The sequence below is a fragment of the Triturus cristatus genome, chromosome 1_2, assembly GCF_964204655.1.
Source record: "Triturus cristatus chromosome 1_2, aTriCri1.1, whole genome shotgun sequence".
Taxonomy (NCBI): domain Eukaryota; kingdom Metazoa; phylum Chordata; class Amphibia; order Caudata; family Salamandridae; genus Triturus; species Triturus cristatus.
This window is the reverse complement of record NC_140580.1, coordinates 544,238,572-544,253,081: the sequence shown is the minus strand read 5'-3', so window position 1 is coordinate 544,253,081 and position 14,510 is coordinate 544,238,572. Positions and strand designations below refer to the sequence as shown.

General features: G+C 46.7%; 1 protein-coding gene across 3 annotated transcripts in view; it reads left to right on the top strand.

Annotated features, from left to right (window-relative positions):
- LOC146867599 (M-phase inducer phosphatase 1-B-like) overlaps positions 1-14,510 on the top strand; it is a 198,081-nt gene that overhangs the window by 138,599 nt on the left and 44,972 nt on the right. For all 3 annotated transcript variants that reach the window (XM_085606393.1, XM_085606391.1, XM_085606390.1), the window contains one exon: positions 8,779-8,841. In XM_085606393.1, the coding sequence (XP_085462519.1) occupies positions 8,779-8,841 (63 nt within the window). The remainder of the gene's footprint in view (positions 1-8,778; positions 8,842-14,510) is intronic.

The window sequence follows — 14,510 nt, the reverse complement described above, 5'->3', positions numbered from 1 at the left end:
TGAACCTCGCGGTTAAATGCTATCTTTGGTTTGGCTTTATCAAAACATGTCGAGTAAGGTGTCATACGAATTGGAATACTAACCCCTCGCCAATTCTGGCGACGGGGTTAGCATTCCACCCTTCTAGAGGGACACGACATGTACAGTACCTGAAACCCGGGTAAAATCAGACATAGCCTCAGCTCCACAAAATGGATGCTGCCACCACAGACACAAGTCTGCCCTCCTGCTGCTGGGAGTCCTTCCAGCTTGGGAGACGTGGACAAAGGGTTTCCTGCCAGGGGAGGTGCATGCACCACCCCAGACAGGATTTTGTGTATTGGTCAGGTAGGGCTTCAATAGAATCAGACATGCCTGAGGCTCACAAGGAGCCTCGGTGCATATGCCAGTTCAAACCGGTCCTGGGGCACACCAGCCCCGGACCTGGGGCGAGCTGGACAAAGGATTGGGGGTGTAACCACCCCCCTTCCTGGTCCCACCCATAGGGAGGGACCTAGCAGGTAGTCCGGCCCCTAGAATCCGCTTAAAGGTAGGAGCTGTGTCCTAAGACTTCAGACATCCTGGAATCAACTTAACCACAAGAAGAAGACGGGAACTTTGACGCTCTGCTGCACAGAGGACTGAAGGAAATCTCCCCTATGGTCAGGGAGTGACCATCTTGCTAACGCAAGCACCAACCAGCTATTGAACGTCTGCTTTGCCGCCGCCTCCTGCCGGAGCCCGAGCCCAGAGCCCAACAAGAACTGGACCTCCAGACCTCTCACCGCCCGATCCACAGTCCCTGTAAAGAAGGAACCCGTGGAGGCACCGAGACACGTGGAGCCAGCCATCTTGGAAGACCGACGACAAGCTGCAAGCGCAACGACAGAGGCTCCCTCCAAGTTGTGCTTTGGGTCCTGAGAAGCCCAACACCCGAGCAGCATCTGCACCAAAGGTGAGCCCTCCAGCATCTCCACGAACTGCGTGGGGCCCCTCTGCACTTTGCATCTCGACGCGCCTGCCCGGTCCCTGGCCCGTTGGCTAGTGGCCATTTTGGCGACCTATTTGAAAATCAACGATGCTGGTCTGGTTGCTCCAGACTGGCCCTAGCTGCTCTCCAAAAGAGCAGCCCTCTGACCTTGCTGGTCAGAACAATCAGCTTACGTCTCTTTCCACGACTCCTGCCTTTGCCAAGGCTTGTTTGCTTCTTTCGAGTTGCCGACACCGCCGACAGCGAGAGCCTGCGTGGGACAGCTCGTGAACCGACTCCTGGATGTCGTCAACCTTCAGGGACCACGTGGCTGCGGAGACAAGCTACCCCTCATCACCTGTTTGCACCCGACATCGCCTGGTACCTACCTGGTACCACGCCGGTCACTGGCTAGTGACTGTGAACACTGTCCCCTCTGCTTTCAGGTCTTCTACAACTCCGATCCACCCTTGGATCCAACGCATCTCTTCTGGACCGACCGCCTGCAGCATCTTTGTCATCAGGCTCCATTGAATCGATAGAAGAAACCCGACGCACTTCGAGACCTATGCACCCGCTTCCTGTGGGTGAGGTAACGCTGGCACTCCGGTGCCCAAGTGTAGAGAAACATCTCTAGTGTCTGTGTTTTGAATCTTGAGATCGTAGTCCATCCAGAAGATCCTTTCTGCAGTAACTTTTTAACTTTTACGCACCCATTGAAAACCTATGGGAGCCCGTGTGTGACTTTACTCACTGCACACGCGACCCGTGGACCTCCTGGTCACTAACTAAAGTTAGCTCCTTGTAGGCCCAGCGATTCTAGAGGCCCTAGGCCTTTTCCCTTTCCTGTTCGTGGTACTTATACCACTATTTTAGTATATGGTTTGAGTGGCCACCAGGGCCCATCCATATAAAGTGCAACTTCTGTATATTATAACATTGTCTTGTTTAACGATTTGTGCTCCTGTGCTCATAAAGAGTCTAGGGGATACTTTGAGAAATAAATACATATATATTTTCAATGTATATCTGTGTGGTGTCCTTTCATTGGTATAAAGGGGGGTTACATTTGGTAAAACAGCCTGCTTAACACGCTTTAACGAGTTTAGCCTCAAAGACTGCTTAGCCTACGCTACCACTAGGGCAGCTAGTCCGAAAAGGTTGACTTACAACCACACCATAAGGGTTGCTTGGCATGGTACAAGATGGTCACTTTAACTAGTGAACATCATATACCAGGCCAACTTCTCACACTTATGTATTAGTCTACGCCATTTCCCACCATTTTTTCCCACTGCTGCTGTTTCCAATCTCGCTACCCTCCCGTCTCCCTGCCAGCCACTCCCACCTCCCAGGACTACTTAGGGAGGCCGCTGTGCGGCTGTGCTGCTGGCGTGCCGAAGGCACACCAAAGACAAGCCCACCTGCACCCGTCCACGCCTGAACTGCGACCAACGCTAGGAACATTGGACCCTGCACTCCCACAGATACTCTACTGCAGACCTTCATGCCCTGGACCCCAGGAGCAACAACAACTGCTGCCTCACCTCGTTCCACAGCAGAACCTTTATGCTGCTTCCGCTGCCATTTCACCTCCAACCCTGCACCTACCACCATAGCAGCAACCAGCACCACACCAGCCCCAGAGGCCAAATCCCCTCCTGAACAACTCAGCTGTCTCCTGATCAACTTTAGATCGCTCGGCAGACATGCCACTGAAGTCTGAAACACCATCTCCACCCTCACTCCTGACACAACCTTCATTACAGAGACCTGGCTGACCGCCGCATTGACCCCGGACATTGCCACAGCAACACCCATTGGCTACAAGATGAAACAACACGACCGCACCAACAGACACTGAGCGGCATCACCATCGTACACAAGGAATCACCTGCACTACACCGACGGCGAAACCACCCTGATCATGGAACACATGAACTTCCAGCTCCGCACCGACGATAACACTACCAACAAAGGCACCCTTCTGTACAGACTGCCAGGACTATGAACCGGCCTCAGCTTTTCCATCGCTGAATTTATCACCCCACTCAACATCGATAGCAAACACTACGTCTTCCTGGGGGACCTCAACTTCCACCTGGATGACTCCACCAACACCAACTCCACGATCTCTTGGAAAGATTGGACAGCATCAGCTTCAAGCAACTGGTCACAGAGCCACGCAGAAAGCAGGACACACATTGGACCCCATCGTCACATCCAGCAACAGAATCACATACCTTGGAACTTACCTGGTTAGACCACTCCATCATATACTTCACCCTCACAGGACCCGCCCACACCATCCCGACCACTACGGCGCCCCCTTCGGCAGCTGGACCAAGGTCTCTCACCAACAATGGACCGATGCCCTCAGCGCCACACAGCCCAATGCCATCACCAACCGGGATCAGGCAGTACAAAACTTCAACGACTGGATCACCAGTGTCACTGAAGCCAAACCTGCCAAAACACACAGACCCTACAAACAAGCCAGCAGGTATACCCCTGAACTCAGGACATCAAAACGCAGGTGCAAACAACTGGAAAGAAGATGGCGGACCAGCAAGAACCACACCGACCGAGCCACCTTTAAATCAGCCCTCAAGAACTACCACTGCCAGATCAAACCTGCAAAAAAGGAGGCCCTCACCTACCAGCCCCAACCAAGCCAAGAAACTTTTCTCCATCTTAGGAGAGTTCATCTGCCCGTCAGCCACTGCAAACTCCATCCCCTTCTCACAGGAACTCTGTGACATCCTGGCCTAACACTTCCTCAACAAGATAGCAACTCAATGCCTCGATAACCTCAGCCAACTTTCCAGACACCTGGAAAAACACAGAGGTCAGCCCCTCCTCAATCAACCCTCCGCAGACCCCAGCGAGCTCCAGAAATTCTGATCCATCTATCTTCTCCCATTCACTGCCAAAGTCCTGGAGAAGGCCGTAAACCTCCAACTTACCATACACCTGGAGAGAAACAACCTACTGGACAGGCTTCAGAGCCAACCACAGCACTGAGGCAGCTCTGTTAGCTGCAACAGACAACGTCTGTACCCTACTCAACAGAGGAGACTCACTCGCCCTGATCCTGCTTGACCTCTCCGTAGCCTTTGACACTGTCTCTCACGACACACTCGTCGATTGCCTACGTCAGATTGGTATCAAAGATCATGCACTCAGATGCAGAGCATCCTTTCTCACAGGATGCATCCAGAGTGTCGCCTCAACTCCCTTCACATCGCAAGCCATGCACACCATCTGCTGCATCCCACAAGGCTCATTCCTCAGTCCAACCCCCTTCAACGTCTACATGAAACCGCTCACAGACATTGTCAGATCGCACAATATCAACATAATTTCCTACACCGACGACACTCACCTCGTCCTCTCGCTCTCAGTCAACCTCACCTCAACGAGGACCAACTTTCACAAATGTATGAAGAACATCTCAGCCTGGATGAAGGATAACTGCCTGAAGCTCAAACGGACAAAACTGAGGTGCAGATCTTCGGCAAACACTGCGCCCTCTTGAACGACTGCTGGTGGCCGTCAGAACTCGGACCCACCCCCAAGCCAAAAGACCAAGCCCACAAGCTTGGCATCATCCTCAACAGCGAACTCTCCATGAACCGTCAGGTCAATGCCGTCTCCTCAGCCTACATCCATACACTCATCATTCTAGGCAAAATCTTCAAGTGGCTCCAAATCAGCACCAGGAAGATGGTGATTCAAGCCCTTATCACCAGCCGACTGGACAAGAAATACTCTCTATGCAGGGACCACCACCAAACTCATTCAAAGACTCCAGACAATCCAGAACGCAGCCACCAGACTAATCCTCACCCAGCACCTGAAGGACCTCCACTGGCTACCGGTCCAGAACAAATGCCATTTCAAGCTTCTGACCCACACATACAAAGCCATCCACGAACAAGGACACGCCTACATGAACCACCGCCTGCACTTCCACCACCTCCCTGGAACCTCCGCTCCACACGCCTTGCCCTCGCACATATACCCTGCATACGCCGCTGTCGCTCCGGAGGCCTCCTTCTCACCACCAAAGCCTGGAACTCCCTCCCCTCCACCTCCGCACCGCACCCTCGCTGACTCACTTCAGGAAGGGGCTCAAGATCTGGTTTTTTGACTGAGAGCTGAATCAAGCGCCTGGATACCCTCTCGGGTGACAAGCTGCACTTTAGAAGTACGACCTGATTGATTGATTGGCGTTTGCTTATGTGTCTTATGCTGTATTTTGATATATTGCCTACAATCTTTGTGAAAGTTTTTATTGTTATCCTTGTAAAGCGCTCTGCCTCCTGAAAGAGTCTTGTTTGCACTATATAAAACTCAATAATAAATAAATAAATAAGGGATCAAAGCACTAATCTTACTTGATCTATCAGCTGCTTTAGAGACCGTTTACCATTCGGCTAAGAGAACTTGGTATAAAAGATCAAACATTAAAATGGTTGAAATCTTTTCTTTCTACCTACCGTCAAGTGGTTCCTTTACCTCCTTTTATTCTAAAGTGATCAAACTGGAGTGTGGAGTCCCACAAGGGTCCTTCCCAAGCACCTCTTTATTCAATGTATATGTTACCTTTATGGTCCGTCTCATCAAATCTCATAATCAAGATGTAATTACATGCGCGAACGACACCCAGATTATCAACATATTGGAGGGCGATATACTCCTGTCACAATCAGTCTTCATCATCATTTTTAGACTGTTGCATCTGTCCTATTAATGACTCATATAGCTACAACAGCAGAATGGATTTGTGGCAACAAGTTGTGTTGTTGATACAACCAAAGTGTAATGCATTTAACCATCTCCTCCTTCTGTAAATTCATCAATCCTTGACCACTTGCTCCAAGGGTTAATGCATCAGGTCATCATTAATTAACTGCTGCAGGGCAGATTCATTCTGCTTCTCTAGTTATGATATACATGATATAAAAACACTCAAACGATGATGGGAGGATGCTTGCAATAAGCCTAACCACTGGCAATTGCTTGGGGTACCGTTCCAACACATTGTTCGTTTGCTTACCATGCCATCTCAGATTAGACCCAATCAGTCGTGACCCTGCTCCAATAGGAAACGTGCAGCCTGAACTGCCATGCCAGGGCATCTCTGAACCGGAACACAAGCAACCCAAGACCGGTTTCACCCTGTTTGGGGCTCTTCAGTCGAGTGTAACATGGTTACAGTGACACAGTGTGCACATGACCCATGCCTGACATACCCATTCCACTCAGGGTGACACACCAAAAGATACAAAAATGTGAATGATGGAATGCTTGAATTAATCCCAGCCATTAGTAACTTCTCGGGCCACACCCCAGTCCATCACTATTTTGCACACCAAGCTACACCTGACTGAAGAGCCCCAATCAGAGCAAAAACGGTCTGGGTTGGGTGGGGAATGGAAGCCTGATATGGTAATGTTGGCAAACAACTAAAGTTCACAAACACTAAACCAATACTGTATCAAAATGGGGGATCACAATCTTCCTGTCAAAGCACAGGTTATCTTCTTTTTTTCTGTAATTATTAAGGTTCACAACACCAGCAGATCACAAATATCTCTAACAACACACCATAGATAAACAAAGATAGCAATTCAAAATACAGTATCTTGAGTACCGGTAAAGGAAAGGGACAGTATTGCAGAGCTCGTGTGTAGGGATGGACAACAAGAAGGTATGTTGAACTTGAGGATGTTGAGATGAACACAAGAACTACAAGCTCTGGAGCTCAATAGATCACAAAGGTTACTGAATCCAACCAACCTAATGCTGGACCACCAGATAGTGTAGGTGAAGGAAGCAATGATGAAATAAAAATTACAAATGTCGATGCTGGCATGGGTGTGCTCATCGAGGAGAGCCACCTCTTCCTCGCCCGGACTTCATATGGGTTGATCTCTCAGTCAACTTGCATCCTTCTTTGATGAGAGGTTAAAGGGGCTCAGTAAGGAATCGCAAACCTTGTGTCGTCTAAATTGATTCTTCAACAGCCTGCCCCTGTCTTTGGTGAGGGGACTATGAAGTGTAGGGTCTCTTGTCATCTTAGGTTTCCTTAGACTAGTTGGGGTCTTACACGCTGGGGGATGTCAGCTGCAGGGCAAGCCAGCGGAGCTTCTGCGCAGCCAGTGGGCTCAGTCCTAGGCAGATGGAGGTGGCTGGCACTGCCTCTACAGAAGCTGCGGTCCATATAGGTCCTAAGTTGAAACAATGTTCAGTGAGCTTCAGGGCACCTCCAACTTATATACCCAAAACAATGCAGTTGGGCAGATGGCTGCTACCAATCACTGACCCGTGAATCCTTAGAGTTTGAACTTCCAGTGAACCATCTGGGCCCCTTGTTGCTCCCCTGGGAGGAGTCTGGTGTAGGGCTACTTCCCACAATGCAGAAGAAGAAAGTGGAAGAGGAGTGGGGCTGGGATAGTCCACTGAGGGCCGCAGTCATTTTCATTACTGCAAATAAAACTCATACCAAATTAAATGTATGCATCCATCACTGATAATCCACATTTGTAAAGCACAAGCAATCACCCGTAAGGGTCTCTAGGCGCTGGGGGCCGTCGGGAAGATTAAACAAGCTATTGCCCAGAGTCACATGGTGCTGGGCTAATCTGTCGCCGGCGATCGAACCGTGATCCCCAGATTCCGGAGTCAGTCGCCCTGGCAACAGCACCACACCTCTTCCCACTGAAGCTTGTGCTGCACACATATGTTCCAATGTTCACGAAGGGTTTCACTAGCAAAGGTTTCATATAATTTTCATAAATATTACATTTAATTACAAAAAGGAACATAAAAGCAGCCCCCAAATGCCACAAGCCTCTGAACTTAATTCAAGAATAAAGAAGCAAGTAATCAACTACCATTGGTGTACCTAGGCACCAGAAAAGCCATTATCAGCTGCCGGGGCTTGAGCAGAGAGGGTGAGACGGGGACCTTCCATCTTGTCACTTGATGTATGGATGGTTACCAATCTTGCGCCTCCCCAATCTTAGGGCACATCAAGGGCGTCACCGAGAAGCACCAGATCTGCAGTGGGAGGGGTTCCTACGCCGCCCGAGGAGTCTCACAAACTTTGCCAAAAAGCAAAACTCCAGGAGAACATCTCTAGACAAACAAATCATTAGCATGGCTCAGTCATTGTTCTTTTTCTGGACTTTTATCCCTACAAAATAATAACCAAAACACTGTATACTGGGATTCTCAGTTAAATAAAACCCCACAAGTATCGATGCGTGCTCTGTTCCTGAGACAAAATCCTCAAATACAGTAACTGAGCACACATTTTTTTGTCTGCATTTATTTCCAAGAAAATGATGTAGGGAAAAGATTTTCATTGTTCACATCCAATGTAGGCAGGTACGCAATTCCACACACAATCTGTGTGAGCTCTTCCAGTGCAAAGTGTTCACCAAGAAACACATAAGGAAAAGCTTTCCAGCCACTCACCACACTTCCGTGGCCGTCTCATCACTGGCTCTGCGGTTGGAAATGCTACTTTCTCTCATTTTGCTTGTATCTAGTGATGTTACACATTTAGTCAATGATACACGCCGGGCCGATTCACAAAAGTAAAGTTATACAAAAGTCTAAATTTAAGACTTTAGGTAAGTCGTAAAGTTAGACTTTCGTCTAACTTTAACTTTATAAATTGGACCCACGGTTTTTATTCTTCAAATTTTTTGCCATGGTCCTTACATACATGTACGTGTCCAGATAGTAACATCACTTTTGATTCCGGTTTCCAGCGTACACACTTCTTGATTGGTTCTCTGTTTTTCTTCATTCAGCCCTACTGTCTGCCCTTGGAGGCTGGGAAACACCAAGACCTCAAATACATCAGCTCAGAGACTGTAAGTATGGACACTGTGCTTTCCCCCTCCTTCGCCTTGCTTCTAACCACTGGAATAACTGACTGCCTGTGCTGTACTTGCCAAGGGTAAGCCGTGAGCATCACTGATGCCCCCTTGCATCTAGAGTTTATTACAATCTTCAGTCGGAGGGCATTAACCGGCCGCCAATGATAGCCCCCATCTCTAAGGGGACAAAGGTGTTATTTAAATTACTAAGTGACTCCCACCGAATTCAAGGCTTGCCAAGTGACAGTAAATGATATGAGGTTGGTGATGAAATATACCTGTTCTCCAGTGCTTATGGATTCTATTTCTTGATGGCATTGTCCTTACTACGTTTAGGAAATTATGTCTTCCTTGTATTTCCAAATACATCAACTTAATGTTGTACCGGATTTAGGGTGTACTATTGTGTGGTATAAAATGACTGATGAGCGTTGTGTGCCGCATTGTTAAGTGGTTTTGTAGGTGTGTTTTCTGCTATGTGATGGTATCGTCTGTGGGATGCAGTAGTATTGTTAGGGGTGGTCATACATGGGGAGACATCAATGGTGTATTGATTTGTTATCACATATATTGTGTGGTGTGTTTAAACTTGTTGGATGTGGCAATTTTCTTAGGTGTGTCTTCTGCTGCTTTGACGGATGTTACAAGCCGTTATGAAGATCAGTGATGTGTTCCGGCTTTATGAGTTGAAATATCTGGCCAGATTAGATATTAGGAGGTATGTTTTGGGGTCTCACAGTTTTGGATCAATGGGTTGTGGATTGCGTTATTTTGAAGCATAACACGTCTTTTGTGATGTCTCACTGTATTGGCCCTTGTCTTGTGGTGCAGATGCATGGTGTTATGCTATGTGGCTGGTGTAGTTGCTGTTGTTTTTAGCATGTTAAGGGCCGTATTCGGTGATCTAAAGAGCAGCTTTATTTTGGGTTGCATTATGTTTGGGACGTGTTGCTTGTGTTGAGGGGTGCTTATGATGAGGTGTGGGCAATGGTTTGGTGTTTTTAGGTCATTATGTGGTGTGACGTTCTGTGCTATGCAGTGCACGGCTGTTCTTTGTCCAATGACATGATGGATTATAAAGGTTTGTTGACGTTACTAGTGCTGCGCATTGCAGGTGTATGAAGAAGTGTTGTGTGATGAGATAACATGTTGGGCGGCATAATTGTTGTAGCTTACATGGGGGTTCATGGTGTGCTCTGTTGTTGAATTGTGCTTTGAGGTCATTATATGGTGTGCCATAGAGATATAATTGGTGGAAGATGTGTTCTAGTTTGTAGAGAGGTTTTAAACGGTTTGGTATGGTGTGCTGCAACTGTTTAAGACATTATGTTTTTGTCTATATATCGTATGTGGTAGCTGTATTTTTTGGGCTATTTTCTGCAGTTTGTTGTGATTTATAATTTGGCGTATGTGATGGTACATCTGGTGTGATTTTTTTGATGGATGTAGTGGAAGTATATGGTGCTGATTATGGTCCTGTACTGAGGGGAGGTCTAATGTGATGTTAGGCCGATTAGTGATGGGTGGTAGTTGTACGGTGTGGTGTGATTTTGTCTAATAGAATTGGATGGTTTGTTCAGTGGTATGGTGTGGTGCTTTATACGGTACTATATGGTGGTTTTTTGTGTGGCATGAGAAGGCGAGGTGTGGATAGATTCTGAATGATGTAGTGTTTGGTGTGACATTTGGTGTGATGTGATGCAGTTGTGTTGTTTGTTGTTTTGTGATTATATTGTGATGACAGTGTAGAGGAGCGTGCAGTTGTCTGAATATGGGCGTTCATGATATTTCCGGATTATGGGTCTCCCAACACGAGACACTGCAGACACACTGGGCCCCATTCATTCACCCCCCTGAACGCATGGTATGACTCCCTTGGATGTCATCATACTTCTTTTCAACAATCCTTCCCTAGCCTTTCTTTTCCTTCGAGCTCATCTCTTAAGCTTTTTCTCTCGCCCTTTGCTTTTCCTAGCTCCATTTCGAAACCGCCAATCACCCTCCCCACCCTTTGATTTTTGTTGGTATTCAGAGCATTCAGGTTCCCCAGTTACACAACCTTGCCCATTTCGGGATTTATCTATGCATTCTGGGATCTGTAGTCTTTTCCTGGGTGGATGAACAGCCACTGCATGGACCTGTAAAGCCTGAGAGCTCAATGCAATCTTCTCAGAGCTGAAAAACACTTCCTTTTTCTGATGGATTTACATCACTTCCTCGCTTCAGAGAGAAAAGTAGGGCCCTTTCCCTGGAAGAAAGCAGACTTAAGAAGATCTTACAATATGAGATGTAGCGACAATTTAGAAAGACTTAGGTCAGTGTTACGACTGAATACTTTAGTCTGTCCTTCTGGGCTTAAGACAGCCCGAAGGCCGTCATAACTCAGAAAATGTCCTCAATACACTAGGCCCATGTATCATGGCTAAAGACAGTCCTAACACTGTCTTAATCCAGACTAAAAAAGCATTAGTGAATCAGGCCCAGTTTTGCTCAGACTGATGGATGGACAAAGATGAAGTTGAAATGACATGAGTCCTATGGCAACAGTTCACACTAATTAATGTATACTCTCTTCACCGTCATACATGCTAAACTCCACGAGTTTTACACTTCAACAGTGTTAAATGTGATATTCTAATTATTGAATTATTGTCTGTCTTTTGTCGAATCTCAGCCTGGTTCATTAGTTTATGTTAATTACTTCTTAAAGTTATTTTATACTGCTTCTATCTAATTTTCTGTTTACTCTATTGCAGAAGGGTTTTAATTAGACTTTGATGTATTTTAATATCTGGCGTCAGACAGGAAAACTAAACTCATATGTATAAAATTATATATTTGATATACTTAACCCTATCTAGGTTTCAGATACAAAGCACTTGCATTGTGCTTGTGAAATCTATTGTATTAAATATATCTTAAACCTAAAAGGGCATTCACTCTCTGTCCAATAATCACTTGGCCTTTCTATGTATCTGTCCATGCCCCTCCCCCACAGGATCCTCCTACCCCTCACTCTTTCTGTAACTGTGTCTATTGTTAATCTCTTGCTGTCTTCACTCACTCTACCCCCATCATTTCTCCTTCACCTGCCCTATCCTTTCCTATCTCTCTCTCTCCTCTCTCTCTCTCTCTCTCTCTCTCTCTCTCTCTCTCTCTCTCTCTCTCTGCAGCTCTCCTTCCCCTTTCGACTAGATTCTGTGGGGCAGATTTATGTTGCACTTGCGCCACTTTTGCGCCGCCGTTGCGTCACTTTTGTGACGCAGCAGCGGCGCAAATCCTGCGCCATGGTGCGGGGTATTTACAATGTGACGCATCTGGGAGATGCGTCACGTTGTAAAGCCCTGTGCCACATGTAGGAATTCCAGGGCAGGTGGGGGCGTTCCGGCGCAGGAACGCCTCCTAAAAGTGGCTGAGTGGAATCTACAAGATTTCACTCAGTCACTTTTAGGCCCATGCTGCGTCAAAACCCTGCGCCTGCTTGAAGCAGGCGTAAGGATTGACGCAGCATTGTACAGATAGGGCCCCCCAGAACATTGCTGGAGCTGCGTCGCGCTTGCGACGCAACTCCAGCAATGCGCCACTTTTACGGCACAGATGCGTCACGCATCTGTGCCGTTTTTGCCCCATGGTGCGCCGCATTATAAATGCGGCGCATCCATGGTGGCGCAGCTGTGGCGCATAATAATTGGCGCATCCCTGCTGATATGCAGGGATGCGCCAGTTAACATAAATCTGCCCATGTGTCTTTATTTTCTGGATTTACATAGAACCGTATTATTATTATTATTATTTAAAAGGGCAACCCTTTTTTCCGCTGTACGCACAACAAAGAAAAATGTTTTCATTTGGCCTGGGCATGTCACATTTAAAATTTAAACCACTACCCTCCCAACGCACCAACAAACCCACCACTTGTAATTGCCGTTTATTACTGATTTAACAAATTAAATATGTAGACAAATAAATAATAGTTACAAAATATTAATCAATTGACATTAATTTATATATAGTTTAAAAGGCACTAACCAACCAATCCCCCCAAAAAATTCAACAACTTGAAATAAAATAATTTTTAAAGATCACATTTATATCCAAAGTTAAATAAAACAATGCAAATAAATATCATAATAGAAAAAAGATATTGTGGTAAACAATATCGGAAAGTTTGATATGATTGTGAAAAAGTAAAAAAACGGTTTACTCATCCTTTGATATCTTTGTTCACAATATTTTTGTAGTCGCAATATTTATTATTATGGTTAGCCAAAATTTTGAAGTCAATGTTTAGGTAGCATACCAATGTAACCTCAAAGCAGTGGTAAATGACTGTAACGAGGGATGCAGGCAGGTTAGCAATATGTAATGTAATGTGACATTACTTAGTTTTTCTATCACACATGTTCAATGTTTTGATCACTCCAGACGCAAGTGGACTTGATATGTATTTGCTTGCAGGGTTTAAAGCAGGATGGGTATTGGTCTTCTGACTATCTGTCTAACCCAAATCAGTTGTTCTGCCTGTCCCTTGGGGGCTGCACTGACTGTTTTTCTTTTTTTAATTTTATTTTCCCTCATCGTCGTCTGTCGACTCCCCCCCACCCCACTCTTACCTGCACCAGCCATCACTGGGCGGCAAACTCAGGGGCCGCCCCAAGTGGCAAAAGCTCTAGCGACGCCACTGCTCACACTTTGTTTAAATGTTTGGGATTGGGATTCAACGAACAGCAAAAATAAACATTAAGATTACTCTGAGATACCCAAGCCTCTTATTAAGAAATTAAGTTATGACCTTTCAAATATAATTGGTATAAATATGCATTGCTATAAGAGAAATGAAAAAAGAACTATTGATGGACAGAATGCAGAACAATGTCATACATTCACCCCAGTACAGAGATCTGGGCCTAAATCCATCGTTTTTTTGCTCACCATGCCATTCCAGTTTGGACCCAGCCATATGCAAATCAGTCTTGACCCTGCGCCCAATGGGAACAGTCCAGCCCAAACTGCCAGGCCAGGTCCTCCCTAGACTGGAAACAAGCATCCTAGGACCGGTTTCGGGGTTTCACCCCTCTTCAGCCAGGATAGCTTGATTCCACTGGCATGGAGAGCACGGGACTCATGTCTGAGCATTCTCGTCCCACTCGGGGTGAAAAATGCAAAAAGAACTATTGATGGACAGAATGCAGAACAATGTCATGCATTCACCCCAGTACAGGGATCTGGGCCTAAATCCATCGTTTCTTTGCTCACCATGCCATTCCAGCTTGGACCCAGCCATATACAAATCAGTCTTGACCCTGTGCCCAATGGGAACAGTCCAGCCCGAACTGCCAGGCCAGGTCCTCCCTAGACTGGAAACAAGCATCCTAGGACTGGTTTCGGGGTTTCACCCCTCTTCAGCCAGGATAGCTTGATTCCAGTGGCATGGAGAGCACGGGACTCATGTCTGAGAATTTCCGTCCCACTCGGGGTGACAAATTCAAAAAGAGCTAGCCTGGCTGAAGAAGGGTGACATACCCTGAAACCGGTCCCAAAATGCTTGTTTCCGGTCCAGGGAGGACCTGGCCTGGCAATTCGGTCTGGACTGTTCCCATGAGGCACAGGGTCAAGACTGATTTGCATATGGCTGGGTCCAAACTGGGGTGGCGTAGTGGGCA